Here is a 19,224-nt window from a genome sequence, read left to right as displayed (position 1 = left end):
TGACGCCCATTACCCTATGGGGTATGGGGACAACCAGTTGATTAATAGAAGGTATACTTGATTCACGTGTAGTGGAAATTCCTATGAACCTCCAACGACACTGGTAAATAAGTAAAAAGGTAAAGTTTAATTACTGTTAATATTTTAAAAGGTATGATGTGTTGCTATTTTGTTTCTTTCCTTCATAAATGGTTTCTAGGAACTTAAATGTGAGTAAGGAATAAATAATTTCTATATTAAATGAATTTACTTAAAAAAAAATAAGCTTCATTGATTATTTTATGAGTTCTACAAACCTTTAATTTTTCTATATCAGTAGCAAAGTATTGATATTTTTACTGAGTTAGTGTAGCTCACTCCCTTATTATTAACAATTTCATATCAGGATGACCAAGATCCAGATTCTGAACAACAAGAAAATTAGCAAAAAAGTTGTCTCCCATTTTTTCCAGTTCCGCAACGGAGGTTGATCACTTAGGTTTTCAATTTATATATTTTTTTATATTTTTCAATTGACATTCCCGTAATTCTATTGTACATTTCAATTAAACTGTATAAGAAAAGTAACCCGAAATTTTAAACTACTTTCGCAAATTAATAAATTTTAATATTATTTTGTTACCTGCATTTTGGGCCCTTATAATTTCTTTTTTAATATTATAATTTTTTTTTTCTTGAACATCTTAACTACAAATTTTGCTGAAACTGAAACAACTAATTAAAATTCTACTAACTCTCTAATTAAGTATTTTATTTTGATTAAACAGTATGATTAAAAGTCACATATTTATAATTTTATTAGCTAATACTTTTTATAAAATTAGAAGTACTAAACTGAAAATTATACTGTAAAAGTTCGGCTACCCATTTAATTAACTGTGTTATCTAATTAAATTTTTTTGCTAAATTAAAACTGATGTACTTAAAGGTTCTACTAATTGGTCTAATTAAAAAAATAATATCACTTACTTAATAAAAAAAATTATTGGAACTAACAAAAGTATATATAACAATTGTATTAATTAAATTTAGTTAATCTTTTTCCTAAAAAGATTTGTTTAGTTAATTTTAATTATGTTAAATATATTATCATATTTTCATGTAAAATATATTAGAATTTTTAGGCATTATATATACTTAAGGGGATTATTAATTGATGGTAGTTTTAATTAGACCTATAGTTTTCAAGTTTTCTGTCTTAAAAATATTATTTAAATGGTTGGTACTTCTATAATTTTTTATTTTATAGAAGTATAAATTCGATTTTTATATGGTGGGTCTTCTATGTTCTTATTAAAAATTATGAAAAGTAATATACACGTCCGAATTAATTAACAAAATCTATAAATATTCACTTAAAAAATATTATCAAAATGCTCATTCTCTAATTATAGGTGGTCCAAACCAAATTAGATAATTTTAATTACATCCATTTAATTATGTTATTTATTGGACCACGTTGATGATTAATCTTTATTACAATAATTATTATCTTAATTATACTAAGGAAATGATTAAAAATATGCAAATGGATTGTATTATATCATTGTGGATCCTCTCATATAATGCGTCGGCATTTAAGACGGTTTTTGTGCCATCAAAAAATTAAAATATATAGGAGGAGGACCATTTAGACAGTGGCTTTAATTTTATTAATCATTATTTGGACTCTCATGATTTATAAATAATTAATTCCTATAATATAATTATATTGAGAATTACAAAAAAAAAAAAAAAAACCTATGTGTTTGTCCTTGTAATTTCTTGCGATATTCCATTTCACAATCGTTTAATTTATCCCAAGAACACTTATAAAAACACAACTCATTTCATTAATTATACACACTTAATTACAAATTAACTAAAGCATCCATAGAGCTAAATAGCGAACAGATGGGTTCACAAAACCAAATTGAATTTCCTGTCATCGACTTGTCTGAGGAAGGCCTAAATCGGGGATCAAAGTCTTGGGTATCCAAATGCGAAGAAGTTCGAAGAGCACTCGAAGAATATGGTTGTTTTATTGCGGAGTACGACAAAGTTTCCTTAGAACATCATAACACAATCATTAATCAAATGAAAGAGTTATTTAGTCTCCCACTTGAAGTTAAAGTCCAGAATGTTAGTCACAAACCTGCCCATGGCTATGTTGGCAGAATTGAAGCTATTCCTCTCCACGAAGGCTTGGGGATTGATCGAGCAACAAATGTTGAAGAGTGTGAAAAGTTCATGAATTTGATGTGGCCAGAAGGAAACAAACATTTCTGGTAAAACATATTTCTTTTATGCAGTTAATTTTAAATTATATAATGTTTTTTTCACTTACTTTTATTAGTTTGTCTATTTTATTTTTATTTAATTCTTATATCTCAGTTACTTAATACGTAACAATCATTCTTCATTTACATATTGATACATAACAAAATCAACTTTACTAATATCTTCGTATCCATAACCATAGATAGTGTTTCCTAATAAGGAATCACATAAATACTTAATTTGATAGCTTTGTTTAAAACTTTATTAATATTTAATTTTTGATCTCATTTATGTTCTATAGAATTAAATACTGAATCAAGCTCAGTGTTACTGTTAACATGTGGGTTCAGTGAAAATGCTCATCGATATGCAAAGATTGTGGCAGAATTAGAGCAGATGGTTGTGAGAATGGTTTTTGAAAGCTATGGCCTAGACAAATACTTGGATGCTCAAATTAAGGCAACCACTTACCTTCTTCGTTTCTTGAATTACCGAAAACCTCAGACTGGAGAGCCTAGTATTGCTTTTGTTTCTCACACTGATAAGAGTTTCATCTCTATCCTTCATCAAAATGATATCAAGGGTTTAGAATTAAGAAATGAACAAGGAGAGTGGATTGGTTTCGAGCCCTCTCCTTCAAGGTTTGTAGTCTTCGCTGGTGATGCGTGCATGGTGAGTTTCTATTTCATTTTTAAAATCATTTAGCTTCAAATTTAATTGAGATACAAAAGAGTATTTTATAACATATTACCCTTAAATTGAAATTGAGGAAGGCATGGAGTAATGACAGAATAAAATCTTGCTATCATCGAGTTGTGATGAAAGGAAATGAAGCGAGGTATGCATTGGGATTGTTTTCATTTCGTGGTGGTACAATTGAAACGCCAATGGAGTTAGTGGATGATGAGCGCCCATTACAGTATAAACCATTTAATCATGATGGACTGCTTGAGTTCTATAACACAATTGATCTCAAGAAGAGATCCGAACGCAGCATGATCAAAGTCTACTGTGGAGTTTAAAATCTGCTAATGAATTAATTATTCACCTATAATAAATAATCTTCGTTATCAAACGCATCCATGTTCTAATGCACTTGTGTGAATAAAAACAAGTTGCTTCTCTTTTACTTGCACCATAAACATACAATTAACTTTTTAATTACTTAGCCTTAATGCATAAAAGTTCCCAAAAATATTTTGCTTTTACACTAATGTGAGTTAAACAAGTATATTACCTAGTATATAATACCGAGTAAAAGTACATGAAATAAATGAAATAACATAATAAGTTAAATAATGGATTAACACCCTTCAACCCAAAGGAGTAGAAGAGTGAAGTTTATGATGCATAGTATTAAGAAAATTATTGTCATCTTGTTCCACTAGTAAATATATTTACAACTTGATCGTATAGAAAATAATTTTTTATCGTTTTTATTATGTTTGCGATGCCATATAAACTTGGATTTTGCTGGAAGAGATAAAGATCTCTATATTATCAAAATATATCTCTGGTCGATATTAAAATTTTACAAAAATTTGAAATTATTAATCAAAACTAAAATAATTAATTAAATAAAATAACAATGAGACAAATTTATTAATTAGTTGGGCTTAATCCACATTTAAACATGTCCAAGTTAAACCAAAAAGATGACTCAATTGTTTTAATAAAATACTTTCATTAAATAGTGAGGCCACAAGGAGGGGACATATGTTACAATGAAATTCATTATAGGATTTTCTAAATAAACACTCACCACATACATATAAAAGAAGTCTTCCACCCAAATTATGGAGGGAGTAACACAAAAATATTCTAGTGTAAGAGTAAGACCAAGCTTCATCCTCTTTCCAAGTCTTTCCCCCAAGGTCAAGAGAGAACTTTCCTCCTAGTTATCCTCCCAAGCCTTCAGGTAAACAATAGATCTTTATTAAGCATTCATGCAATCAAATGAACAAATCCTCTTTTTTGATAAAGTTATTGAAGCAAATAAATTAAAAATGACAAATAATTGGGTTTAAGACAAATTTTATAAAACTCGAAACTGACCCAACTATAAATTAACGGAATTCAAATTTATCGGAATTTGGGACAAGTTAATAAAAATATAATATGTACCAATCCATGTAGATTTCAGAATAAAAGTGATCCGTGTTGTACTAGAATAACTAGGATATTAATATATTAAATCTATATTAATATTGTACATTAAATATGTTAAAATATTTTAGTATATAATTATTATGTATTAAAAATTGTAATATTATTTATACAGTAGCAGATCGAGTTCAGATGAGTTTTTATCACCAAAATTGAAGCCAATTTGACCTAGTATTAAAAAAAAAAAAAAACGAACCGCACTCTACTTATGGTAATTCAATTTCAATTAAAATTTGATACGAACTTAAGCAGTTCAATTTGATTTTATTAGGTCCTTGTTTTTTTCAACTCTTAAATAAAATTCATATATATTACCAATAACTCTTCAAAAAGCCAAAAAAAATTTATGTTCATTGCAGAAACATTAAGATTCGCAATCCTCTCCAAACATTTAAACATTTTCCTCATCTAAAGGCACCTACGATACAATCATCAAAAAATTTAAAAAAAAAAAGTTCTTTAGTTGTTTACTCACAGATTGTATATATATATTTTTTATATAAAAAGAATAGATAAACAATGTTCGTACCCAAATAATCTTTTGAAAAACTAAGTTGATTATTTTCTGAAGTTGTTTTTATTTGTTTATTTTATACAAACTTTTTATTACGTCCTTAACTTTTAAGGAAAAAGATAAGAAAGGAACAAAAAAAAGACTAAAAATTTATATTATAGCATTCACATATTCTTATATTCATAGATCAAGAAAGATTAAGAAATGGGCATTTTTTATTTTTAAGGTATAATATATAAAAAAATCATTGTACTACTTTAAAAAATTCAAATTAGTCTTCTACTGATTTTTGGTTACCCTTGTACTAATAATATATCTAATATTGTTAAATAGATATCTAGTGACCGATGATATGTTCATATAAATATCATGATATTCACGTGGTTGTCATCCTTGCAGCGAGTTTCCTTCTTTCTTTCTTTTTCTCTCATTTTGTCTACCTTTAAGTGTTAATAAATTAAATATAAGTTTATAAAAAGTCAACAACAAGACATAAAGAAAATTCTCAGCACTAATGCTACTCTAATTTTTTTTTGCCGCCATTTAAATACTAAGCAATATCTAGAAACATAGTTCTATAAATGAATAAACTAGAAATGACAGGACCAACCATATAATTGCTATGCTGATAATATTTTTAAAATTTAATATCTTCTTGTCATGTGAGCATTTATCTAATAGTGTCTCGTTAATGATAAGAATAGTTTTAAAAAAACTGAAGAATACAGATTGTATTTAAACCAAAAAATTGTTTACGAATCAATTTGAATTTTTTTAAATAGTACAAGAGTTTCTTATTGTATTATTATGTTTTTAAGTTTTGCGTGAAATATCAAATTAGGCTGCAAATAAAAATTAGTTATCAAAGAAGGGTTTTCCGCACCAAACTTCTTTCTAGAAACTAATCTTGTTCTCTTTATCTAAATTCTAAATTTATTTGAATAATTCAAACGTACCCAAGTTATTACTAGTCACAAAGCTTTTGATAAAATTTTCTTGAGTAGTCGAAGATCTATGACTGACTCGATGGTTGGGAGAAGCATATGCTCCTCGTAATTATGAATGTCGCAAATTATAGATCTCCTAGAGGAACCAGTTCATTATCAATCTTCAAATCTGCTTCCACAACAGATCTTCCTTCCTTAACGTCAAGTAACTTTCCAGTCTCAGGCCATTGTTGGCGTTAATGTTAATGGAAGAAAGAAAAGAAAAAAGAGCAAACAGGGATAGATTAGATTGACGGGAAAACAATTTAATTCACTGGTTAGGGTTTTCTCTGGTTGCAGATAGAAAGTGAGAAAATGATGATTGCTTATTTATTTACTTATATTTTTCTCTTGTGTGTTTGCATGGAGAAGCTGGGGGAAGAAAATTGAGGGTGATTCTTTTTTAATATTCAAATTATATTTTGTTTATTAATATTAATCATATTTTCTAATTAAAATAACCCATATATACTTCAATTCCACGTGTTATAGAATTTTTTATTTTTAATAATTAAAATATTATTTTATAAAAATAAAAAATAAAAAAAATATATTTTTGTATTTGTCCCATTAATTAGCTTCTTCATGTGCAAAAGATTTCGTTTCTGCAATATATAATATGTTTAAACATAAATTAATTTAAATATAAAAAAATTTCAGAGACATATTTTGATATTTTAGAATATTATAAAAATATTTTACTAAAATATGTGCGTCATTTTTAAGTTTGGCCTCTAATAAAAGAAATCTAATTAAGTCGCGTAATTGATTCTAATAAAACAAGATTTTATATTAATTAAACCCATTTATTATAAAAATATTTTTGTATAATCAATAATTAAGATGATTATGTCATTATATTTTTTGTTAAGTTATAATCATAATTAAAACAAAGAATGAAAATTATTACATGTTAGATTCTTACTTACATCTCACCTCATGTATTATAAAAAAAATATTTTTTGTATTATTGATTATTAGTCATTGGACCACATTATATTTTTATTTGATAGTGTTATAATTATAATTTAAAGAATATGGGAAAAAATTAAATATTATAATATTTACACCCATTTATTATATATATATATATATAAATTGTATTATATATCTATCAATGATCAGTCATAGGACCAAATTGATAATTATGTCATTATATTAATTTTTCATTTTCTTATAATCAATTAGAATCATTTTTTTTTAATAACAATGAAGATAATAAATCTTATATTACGTGCATCTCCAATTTATTATTAAAAACATTTTTGTATTATGAACAATTAGTCATATATAGGAGGACCACATTGATATTTATTTGTCACCAAATTTCTTATTTCCTTATAATTAATTACGATTTAAATAAGAACGAGGATAATTAAATCTTATAAAGACATTTTTTTTTTATTATTACTGATTTTTCATAGGACCACAATGATAATTACTTGTTATATCATATTTGTTATTTTGTTATAGTTATAATTTAAACATAAAATAATGATAATTAAAAAAGATGAAAGTGTATATGTATACAGAGCCAAGGATATGTCCAGACCCTCTAAAAATTAAAATATAAAGGTGGTCCAATTAGATTGTGACTCTAATTGTATTAATTATTTAATACTAAAATAATGGGCTCATAAAGTCACCAAAAACTTATTTGATTAATTTATTCGTTACTAATTATGTGACCATTTAATAATTAATATATTTAAAGAATTAACATATTGTTGGGTTCGAAAAAAAAAATTTGTTGTCATTCAATTCATGTATGTTTAAATAATATGTAGAAAGATAATTATAACTTACATATTTAATGCGTATAATTAAATTAAATACCTTCAATTTTATAACCAGGTTGAACTTTGTAGCATCACCTGGCAATGGAGGAATAATAAGAATACAATCAAACAAGGAATTGTGTAGAATAATAATTTTATTTTCATTCAAATTTTTATCATATTATTATCTGTTAAATTTTTATCTTTATTCAATAACATTAAAATTTAAATTAAACTCGACGTAATGCTAAAACAATATATTCACAAGCTACCTGTAGTTTCGTTCTATTGACCTTTGTAATCTAAGTGTTAATCTTGAAAAACCTTTTGAGGTATTAAAGTGAGAGGTTAAAAGATCTCTTGAAGGGTATGATTATTTCATTGCAAAATCATAATAGAATCCTTAATGAAATAAGAGAATTATTTTGGTCCCTCGAATAATGGCAAGATCTTTATGATACTTCACTAATAATGATATGTCGAGCTATAGCAATAGCCACACGCATATGATAAAGGCCACATGCATGTCTTTGATTTTGGCATGATTGATAGCGAAAAGGATTTAACCCTATTTGATTTCGCAAATTGTTTGGATTGCTAGAAAAAGACTGCTGTAGTAGATGAAAATTTATGATTTTGTGAACTCTTTAAGTTGGATGTTAAGTAGGAAGGTTGTGCATGCTATTTAAAAGATTCGATCCGCAATTAGTTTACCTTTAATTCTTAGAAAAAAAAAAACCAGTTGCAAAACAAGATTAAGAGCAATAATTCTAGCATGACTACATCACTCCCATATCTTGATAATTAGAGCATTGAATTCTAAAGTAGTAGTAGTTTTAGATACTTTTTTGTTGGTATAGATGTTAGGAGGCTGTACCAATAAAAACATCGTCCGTTATCTTTTAACATAATTCACACAAATTGCTATGCAGACTGTCAGAATAAGTATTTTAATCTCAATAAAAGTTTTAATTGACAAAAGGCATTCACTTGTATCAACACTTTTCTGCTTGTATAGGTTCGATCCGTATGAATGGACAAACTGCTGGTATAGATGCTTTGTTGTCGGTACAGTTCTTTCCTCATACCAATCGCCCGCTACACAAGATTTGAATATCTATGCATAATTTGAATATTGCATTCTTATCATTAATTAAGTTATAAATTTAATTATTTTAAATATTTAAAGTGATTATAAATATGGATATTTAGTAATTGAATTCGCATTTGTTCCTAGTATTCACAAACTGAATTCACACTTTAAAATATTAAATATATTCTTTTACTAAAAACAAAAAATATCCAGCTCATGAGTAAATCTACAACTCGAGCTCCATCATTCTCTTCGTTATACTTCAAACACCCGAGTAAAGCTAAAAAAATTAATATTATTAGGCAATTCGAGATAAAGATTAATAATGAATAATAAATAAAAATATTAAAAAGGCAAGCTGTACATTCTTAACATCAAAAAATTATGATGCCTTTTCAAGAAAACCCTCTTCCTATTATCCATTTTGTTGAGATAAGCTCATATTTATTTGCCATAATGAAAATGAACATCCACTACCATAGCAAAGTACATAATAATGTTGCGATTGATTTGAAAAGGTAGATCGTATATGTTGATTAAGAAAATGATATCTAGTGTGTCATACGTCACATTTCTCGAATTATAAGTGTATTAAGAAAAAAAAGTGTCTACATTTCTCGAATTATAAGTGTATTAAGAAAAAAAAGTGTCTACAGTAATATTAATGGATAACTTAAGACAATGTTCAAAACATGTGTTCCTATAAATATGATTTTAATTAGATAATATTTTCTTAAATTACATTAGAATGCCCGATATACTAAAAAGATTATGGATTTGTCTTCCGTCAAACCTTCATCCACCTCAAGTGTAATACCCTTAATTAATTTTAAAATGTTTAAAATTAATATGTAAATATAATTTTTGAATTTTTTATTTAATGTATAAAATTTAATTTTTAATTTTATAAATTATTAATCAATGTAAAAATGAAGAAAATTAAATGGAGGATAAAATTGAAAATAATTTTCGAAAAAAAGGGTGAAATTTTGGATTTTAGAGATATTTTTAAAAGAAAATTCGAAAACTAAAGTCAAAACGTAATTTTAAAAAATTGTACCACGCAGGACGCTTAGTCAGCAGCCCCGACGAATCGGAACGCGTCGCGTGGCAAGGGACACTGACGCGATGCCGCATGGAAGGCGACGCGGGCGATCCGCATACCTGCGATTGGACAGTCCAAATTCGTTCCCACGCGCAAACTACGGGCAAAACCCGATGGTACCGCCCCGAAAAATTACAAAAACTGCCTCTGATGAGGCCATTCTCGATTTCCGTTCTTGTAATCACTGTTTCCTTCTCAATAGGTTGACTGAAGCAAAACACCCAACCGCAAAGGTGAGCAGGCGGAGTCGCCGCACCGGAGAACCCCGCTACCAGTGAGTTTCGATTTTTTATTTTTTCGGCCAATCGATGTCTCTTAACATGTTTTCTTGCAGTGATTGATACAAAACCAGCCGAATTCGATCGAAAACGTCCAAAAATAGCTGACCCGAGGTAAATTACCGCTGCGGGCAGTGGTGCTGTCGCTGGAGTTTCAGAATTGGCCAAGAAGAGGTCCTGACACTGATTATTTTTTGGGATATTTCTAGGTATTTGAAGTGTGTTTTAATCATCGAAAAAAAATTCAAGGAACCCAATGACCACCAGTAGGCGTAATCAACAAGTCTAACATTTCGGGCATCAATGTGAGTAACTTTATTCTCTGTTATATAATTAAAATCTAATTAATAATAATAATACAGTGTTTTGGGCAGTATAAAAAATATTATGATTAATTACATGTTACTAATGGAGTTAGAACCGAAAATCATTCATTGTTGATTCTGTTGATTTATTTTATAGTTTAAATGTATGACCATACCTGATTGATTGATCTTATAGTTGGAATGCATGTATTGATTGCTTCATGTGATTATCGTTGAATTGAGAAGCTAGAAATTAAAAGAAGTTGGAAAACTATTTGATTAAGTAAATGAATGAAACAACAACCTTATTGGATATCCTAGGAGATGGTGGACAGACCGAATACATAGGGAACCCTACTATAAATATTTCCTCATACCGGACGAGGTATCGAGGTTTGATAATTTGGCGTTCATACCGAACGGGGTATGGGGACGACTCGTTTTACCCTTATACCGGACGGGTTATCAAGGTTTAGTAATTTAGGGCTCATACCGGACAGGGTATGAGGACGACCTGTTAATTGAAAATATTAAAGGAAATAGTTCACGCATTGTAGGGACATCTCTATGAGCTCCTATGGATACCAGTAGGCTGATAAAAGAGAAAATTATTGTTCAAATCGATTGCATATGAAATCATAATATGTGCTATGTCATTGCCTCTATAGGTTATTTTTGTAAATCTCGTTACAGTAAGTAGACGGTAAATGATTTTATTTATGATGAACGATTTTGCTAAATTAAGAGCTTCATTTGTTGTTTTTATGATTTCTACCAACCTTCATTTCTGTATCAGTGAGTAGCGTGATATTTTTACTAGGCTAGTGTAGCTCATTTTTTCATTAACCATTTCAGATTAAGAGAATCAGGATCCAGAACCTGATCCACAAGAGGATTGCGAGTAGGACGTTCAGTTGTTTATTTTTAATTTATTTTCTCGGTTATTAATTGTTAATTTAGAATGATTATTCTTGTAAGCTCTATTTGGCACTTTCAGTTATTGTGTAAAGAATGTAAACCCTAACTATTTATATCGCTTCCGCACTAAATTTAAAACTTATTTCTTTTAAAATTTTCGGAGTCGTTATATCAAGGATGTTAGGGTCTATTGTAGAAAAACGAAGATACATATATTAAAAAAATTGTTTGCTAAGAGTCATTCTCATGTTTATGAGATACAAACTATACCTTTCTAGCCAACAGGGCTTGCAAACTCAGCATAAAACTCATTCAAGTCTGCTCTAGAAATCATACTACCAAAAAGCAAATAAACATAGTCAATTATTTCTTGTCAATTTTTAAAAAATAAAAATAATTCAAAAAATTTGAAAATAAGAAAGAAATTCAGTTGTTTTTCAACCTAGACCGGATCAAACCTAGAAACATTAGTCCAATTCAAATTGAAATCAAAAGAGTTTAATATTTAGTCTGGACGTCTTTTCTTATTTAATCTCTAGTTTGATCTGGTTCTATACCAATAAATTATATCTAAATATAAGACAACGACAATTAGAGATGAGGAAGAAAGTAGAGTTAAAAGAGGTTAAGCAAAGTATAGTCATTTAGTTGTTGACGTGCTTTCTTTTAATAGTTAATTACTTCTTCCATTATTGCATCAATGATTATATATGGTGTTAATGACGACATTTGAAAATATTTTTAGTAGTTGTATTTTTTAATTAATATTTTTGTTAGAATGATTAAGTAACTTGAACGGCACTTAGAAAGCTAGTGCCTCCTACCTTCCATATAATATATATTTTTTTTTATGAATTAACCAAGGTGATTTACATTTTATAAGATATTATATGAAATATTATAATAAATGAATATTATGCTGTTTATATCGCAATATTTAAAATTCTTTTGTAGCATAAATGTAGAGAAAATTACACTATAATAACATATATTATGCTTCGAAACAATTTCCTTTTTGTATCAAGAAATTAAACCTTGATATTATGACAACATAAAAGCCAAAATGAATTTTATTTCTTAAATATAAGTTATCAATTTTTACATGTATCTAAATATAATGTGTAAATTAAAGTATTACATCTCCATAACCTAGTACTGATATATATTTATATATACACTTGACCATCATATTTAATATATTTTTGGTACAAGGTATACGATAATCGAACATACACGACATTTAAGAGCTCTCCAAAATAAAAAATACTACATTTATATCGATGACAATAAAGAATAGCCGGCCACCCATGAACTGAACAAAAAAAAAACATATTTGTTCCCTGTCATTGGGAATTAGTCTCTCTCTCTCTCTCTCTCTCTCTCTCTATATATATATATATATATATATGGATTGCATGTATAATTGGCGTTCGCTTTGATATATTTATTTGTTACGTTTTCTCCTTTGCAAATTAAAATTAATTTTTAGACTCGATTTATTAATCTTTTTTTTTATGTTTTGCTGTCACAAATCATAAACTGACTCATTAACTAGTTGAGTTCTATACATTATGCATGCAATATATATAACTAACTATATATGTAGGTAGATATAGAGACAGGTGTATACGACTTATGTAGCCGTATCGACCAATTCTAGTGTCGTCCCATTATATATTATTAACAATGCCACTTTTAAAATATGTATATATAGCTAGTACAGTTACTTTGGATCCTCAAGTTACTTATTAGCCTAGAGAAAGAGAGAGAAGGATATCACTATGGGTTCGGAAGGTGAGGCTAACATTCCTGTAATTGATTTCTCGACTGAAAAGCTTAAGGCAGGTACAAGTTCATGGGTGGCAGCTCGTGATTCAGTGCGTAGGGCACTAGAAGAACAAGGTTGGTTCATAGCTGAGTACGACCAAATTTCTTTAGACTTTCACAATTCTATCTTCAGCGTGACTGAGGAGGCGCTTGACCTTCCCCATGAGACTAAAATGAAAAACTTTAACCCTAAACCTTCTTTTGGTTACATGTCTAAAATATCAAATATTCCTTTACATGAAAGCTTGGGCATTGACGATGCCACTGTTCTTGAAGCATGCCAAAACTTCACAAAGCTCATGTGGCCACAAGGCAATGATCGCTTTTGGTAAAAATTGGAGTTATATTTTCTTTACAAACACTCGTAATTTTTTCTTTTTCATTCTTTTAAACAGAATAATAAATTCTTTAGTATAGTATAAAGTATTCTAAGAATATAGATGAAATAATATATTTTGTTTTTAATATGTTGCAGTGAATGTGCTCATTTGTATGCACAATTGGTGGCGAAACTTGAGCAAATAGTGATGAGAATGGTTTTTGAAAGCTACGGGATAGAAAAGCATTACGAGTCCCACGTAGAGTCTTCCACTTATCTCCTAAAACTAGTCAAATATATGAGACCCACAAAAGAAGAAGACAAGGTTGACTTTGTGTCCCACTCAGACAAGACCTTTTTAACTATACTTCATCAGAATCATGTTAAAGGTTTAGAGTTAAGAACAAAAGACGGAAGCTGGATTTTTTTTGAGCCCTCACCTTCTTCTTTTGTGGTTATGGCGGGTGATGCTTGCATGGTAAGTTACTTTATTTTTATTAATTAAATTGAGATATAGTATTCTATAGAAATAACCTTTACCTATATTATTATCAAATAAATGATATAATTGTAGAAGGTAATACTTAAAATTCTAGCTTTATGTATAGGTAGATTAATTTTGTCTTATGTTAATATAACCAAAGACCCTTTTGATATATCAAGTTCTAGGCTGGGTTTGTAAACTTGAGTAATTATTATTGTTTTCTAAAATCTTGATTTGGTCAATAAAATGCCACGAATTCTTCTAAAAGGCTTGATCGAGATATAAATTAGGGACCTCTTCAAGAATTACACTTATAATTAAGGCTTTGGCAAAGCTAAATAGACTATAATGAAATCTTGTAGAAAAGTTTTCAGTTTGTCCTTTTATTTACCCTTCAAATATGTTTTCAAGAATTTTGGTTTAATTATGATTAATTTTTGAAGTACTCATGTATTTGTTTAATTTTTAGGCGTGGAGTAACGAAAGGATTAAACCTGGTTACCACCGGATTCTCGTAGAGAATGAAAACGAAATAAGATATTCATTGGCATTTTTTTCATTTCAAAAAGACTTAATAAAAGTGCCAGAAGAACTTGTAGATGAAGAACATCCTTTACAATACAAGCCATTTGATCAAATTAGCTTTATTCGTTTCTATGTGAAAAGTGGTGGTAAAAAATGCAAGTACAACGTCCTCAAAGCTTATTGTGGTACTTGAAACTTCATTTGTAAACTAAATATATATGTAATAATGTTGGAAATATCCCAACTGTCTTTATGTAAAATGATGTGTGCCATGTTCTTTTTTCTAATTGGAAAAATAAAGTGTTTTGTACACTATGTTGTAATCTAGCATCATTTAAAATAAAATAATTGATCATTTGAATAAATATGACATAATAATTTGTTATAAATTTATAAAATATGAAACAATAAAGAACTCAACACATGTATAATGACGAGCCAAGTTATATATTCTTTTTGAAGGTTCCAAACTTGTAAAGACCCATAATTTAATAAATATAGAAATATTGAATCAATAAAATAGTATCAGAACTAATTTAGAGTTTAGGGTTCACATTTCTTATATAATGAATTGGGATGCCCAATAGGATTACCGAAATATCACTTTAAGAAAGTTTTTCAATAACAGAATAAATAAATAAAAGAAAACATAACTAAAGATCCTATGGAGTTAAGCTCCGCTGGGCAACTTTTGTGGAATGCAGGATGCTTCTTCATTCGTAACTTTCTTCTTACTATTGACGATTTGGATCTTGGTCTTCTTGATCTGAAAATGGTTAAATAGGGGGATGAGTTACAGTAACTTAGTAAGAATATCACGTTTAACACCGATACGAAAAATTAAAGGTTGGTAAAAATCATAAACAACTAATGGAGTCATTATTTCTTTTTAAATAAAATCATTTAACATAAAAATCATTATTCCTATACTTACCCTTATGAGTTTTCAAAACCAATCTATAAAGACAATAACTAGGATAGCATTTTATTTCATATTTAAATGAAGAATAATAGTAATTTACCTTCTTACCCGCTTACCAATGCCTCTATGGACCCCCTGTAAAGACCTCGAACGCAAAAGAAATGAATTTATATTTTAAATGTGGAAATGAATAATAATGTTACGGTTTACATTCTTTACACAGTAAATTGGAATACCAATAGGGTTACAAAAAATGTCCCTCCTACATTGGTTCATAAAAAACACAAACAGTAGTTAAAAACAAATAAATAGATACCCTATGGGTTAACCTTCACTAACACCTAAAGGAAGTCAGGAAAGTAAACTACTCACAACCCTCTTACTGATCAGAATTTGGATCTTGATCTTCTTGATCTGAAATAATTAATAAAATGGTGAGCTACACTACCCCAGTAAAAATATTATACTAATAATTGATACGAAAAATTGAGTGTTGGTAAAAATAACAAAACAACTAATGGAGCTTTTGATTTAAGTAAATAGATTTAATTCTAAAACGTTTTATTTCATACTTACTGTTACAAGTTTTTTCAAAAATAACCTATAAAGACAAATAACCAAGTAATATTTTATGTTTATGTATAAGATCAGTAATACTTCTTTTTAACCTACTTACTGAGACCCCTGGAGGTCCATAGGGATATCTCTCTACTCGTAGACTCAGTATTAAGATTTCACAATCTACTCGGCCGTCCCCATATCTTGTCCAATAATGGGGCGTCAAAAACTCATTGCCTCGATACCCCGTTCAGTATGAAGGTGAACCATATCTCCCAAAATTCTTCTGGTGTGAGACTTCTTAGGCATGTCCAACTGAGGTAATATCTACGGTAGGGTTCCCTATGTACCAAGTCCATCCACTATTTTTTAGAATACTCAGTAAGCTTTCATTTATATAGATTCTAATCATCCAAACAATCACCAAATGCATACCAACATCTCATTACATATTCATAGATTGATTTAAACGGCATCTAAGTGAGTGATATAGTTTAACATAACCGAATAACCAAGTAACTAGATAACTAAATAAACAATGCAGGAGGAACTAAATAAACTAAATAACCAAAAAGATCATCAAACTATCAATTTAATACTCACAATATAATAGTAAATAATTTAAGCAGTATATGAAATTAAACAGGAAATCATGACAAATATGAGCTAACTGGTTCCGGCTCCACTAGTGACCTATAATTATTTTTAAGATTTTTTAAATTTTTACAAAATATATAATCATCAATTATTAGTCCTCAATTTACTATAAAAGAGAATAGGGTGAGGGATCCATGCCCGAATCAGTATTTTGAAATGTCGTACTATTCACTATGCTTCTTAACAAGGCTTGAGTTTCTTAAATTTTTTCTGCGGAAATTAAAATATTTGTCATATACCTAAAAATAATCCAAAAACTCAAAATCAGTGTTGAAAATCTATTTTGGCCAATTTTAGGGTTCCGACACGGCGGTGTCGCCGTGCTCCAGCTCCCGCTCCACCGCCCACGGTGGCAGTTCACCTCGGTCTGGCCAGTTTTTACTAGTTTTACACGTATCCCTATGAAAAAATATATTATGAGACCTCGATTGGCCAAAAAATAAAAAACAACCGAACCTACTGGCAATGGGGGTCTCCGATTGCAGTAGCTCTACTGGTTCTCCTTTGTGGTTAGGGTTTCTTCTCCAGGTAACCTACACAGAAAAGGACGATGAACACAATGGTTAATAAATTGTGTGAAACGGGAAACAGGAAGGGGTTCATCATAGGAGTTTTAGGGTCTTGGCTGTGGCAGCTCTGCCGGGGTTTGCCTACAGTTTTCGGCTCACCCACCGTCCATTTTTCTCCGATATGACCACAAGCAGGCTTAGAATCGAATTTCGAGTGCAGAGGGGAAAATTTATCTTTTTTACAGTCGACGGTGGCTCCAGTGCAGCGGCGACGGGGGATCGGCCTCTTTCTCCGTCGTTTGGTTCTTCTTTTCTGGCGAGGGATGGGTGGCTAAGGTTAGGTTCTCCTGCGACACGATGTTTAAATATTAATTCTGTGTTGATTTGGGCCGTCCGTTGGGGGATACGTGGAGTGAGTAGGACCATTTGATGATTTTTCGTTTAGGTTGATTACATGGACGAATTTAGGTTGTCCATTGCAATCAATCTCGTTTGTTCGATAGCATCTAAAGAAGGAATACATCTGATCGTCCATGTGCGCGAGATGTGATCTGGGCTGTCGAATCTCCAAGCTTGCGGATCGCCTGTGTGGCCTCCTGTGTAGAGCCGATGTTAGCTTGCCTACCACGCAACGTTCTCTGTTTCACTCAGGTTGTTGATTGGGCCGTCCTAAGTGGTTAAACTTTTTCTTTTTACGTTTTAATCCCTTGTTTTTAAATTTTCTTTCAAAAATACCCCCCGAATTTAAAATTTCACCCATTTTCTCCAAAATTATTTTTAATTCCGTCTCTAACTCTTTTTTCTCAAAATTTTAATAAAATTAAATTTAAAATAAATCTATTTAATTATTCATATAATTTTTTATAATTAAAATGAAAATCTCAAGCCGATTTTCAGGCCCGAGTATTACAACTCTCTCTCCTTAAAAAAAATTAGTTACTTAAATTTTTCATCCTCTCATTTAGTCGAACAGCAAGGAGTACTAGGTTCTGAAGTCTGATTCTAATTCCCAAGTGGCTTCTTCCTGAGTATGATTCTGCCATAGGACATTGACAAAGAGAATTTCTTTGTTGTGAAACACTTTGTTCTTCTTGTCTACAATGTCTACTGACACCTCCTCATAAAATAGATCCTCCTAGAGTGAAAGGGGCTTTTAGGACAAGATGTGTGAGGGGTTCGAGTTGTACTTGCATAGTATGAACACATGAAACACATTATGAATTCTGGATAGCTTTGGAGGTAGTGCTAGTCTGTAGATGGACATACCAATCCTGTCTAAGATTTTAAATGACTCAATAAACTGGGGATTTAATTTTTCTCTCTTTTCAAACCTGTTTATTCCCTTGAAAGGGGGGTGACTTTAAGAAACACTAGATCGCATTTCTCAAATTCTAAATCCCTCATCCGGGTGTTCGCATAATTCTTCTATCTACTCTGAGTTGTCTGGATGTTCTTCCTGATCTTAACTATCTTGATTGTATTCTCCTCCACAAGATCTAGGCCAAACAATTTTTTATCACTACCTCTTTCCAACAGATTGACGACCTACAGGGTTGACCATATAATGCTTCATACGGGGTCATGTCGATACTTATTTAATAGCTGTTATTGTAGGTGAACTCTATCAAAGGTAGGTGATCATCCCAATGTCCTCTGAAATCTAGAACACAAATTTGGAGCATAACTTCCAGTGTGCGAATCGTCCTCTCTGATTGTCCATCAGTTTGAGGGTAGAATGCAGTGCTAAAGAACAGTTTCGTTCCCACAACTTGCTAAAAATTAGACCAAAATTGAAAAGTAAACCTGGAATCTCTGTCGGATACCACTGTCACCGGAACTCTATGTAACCTGACTATCTCCCAGATATAGATTCTTACTAACTTGCCTAAGGGGTCGGTAATCTTGATAATCAAGGAGAGGACTTGGTGAGTCAGTCGATAATTACCTAGATAGCATCATGTTCTGAGCGTGCCTCAAGAAACCTTGTCACAAAATCCATTGTGATATGTTCCCACTTCTAA

At 30.0% G+C, this 19,224-nt stretch overlaps 2 protein-coding genes across 2 annotated transcripts; both read left to right on the top strand.

Annotated features, from left to right (window-relative positions):
- Positions 1–1,815: 1,815 nt before the first annotated feature.
- On the top strand, positions 1,816–3,454 carry LOC110806473 (deoxypodophyllotoxin synthase-like). The gene is made up of 3 exons (XM_022031352.2): positions 1,816–2,267; positions 2,610–2,931; positions 3,033–3,454. Exons 1-3 carry the CDS (start codon positions 1,894–1,896, stop codon positions 3,279–3,281), a joined length of 945 nt encoding a protein of 314 aa, XP_021887044.1. The 5' UTR covers positions 1,816–1,893; the 3' UTR covers positions 3,282–3,454.
- Positions 3,455–12,967: 9,513 nt separating this feature from the next.
- On the top strand, positions 12,968–14,904 carry LOC110821154 (deoxypodophyllotoxin synthase-like). Its single transcript, XM_022050883.2, has 3 exons — positions 12,968–13,557; positions 13,705–14,026; positions 14,502–14,904. The coding sequence occupies exons 1-3, from the start codon at positions 13,184–13,186 to the stop codon at positions 14,748–14,750; spliced, it is 945 nt and encodes a 314-aa protein (XP_021906575.1). The 5' UTR covers positions 12,968–13,183; the 3' UTR covers positions 14,751–14,904.
- Positions 14,905–19,224: the final 4,320 nt, after the last annotated feature.

This window comes from Carica papaya, chromosome 5, assembly GCF_054855325.1.
Source record: "Carica papaya isolate Zhongbai chromosome 5, ASM5485532v1, whole genome shotgun sequence".
Taxonomy (NCBI): domain Eukaryota; kingdom Viridiplantae; phylum Streptophyta; class Magnoliopsida; order Brassicales; family Caricaceae; genus Carica; species Carica papaya.
This window is presented reverse-complemented; position numbering and strand designations above follow the sequence as displayed.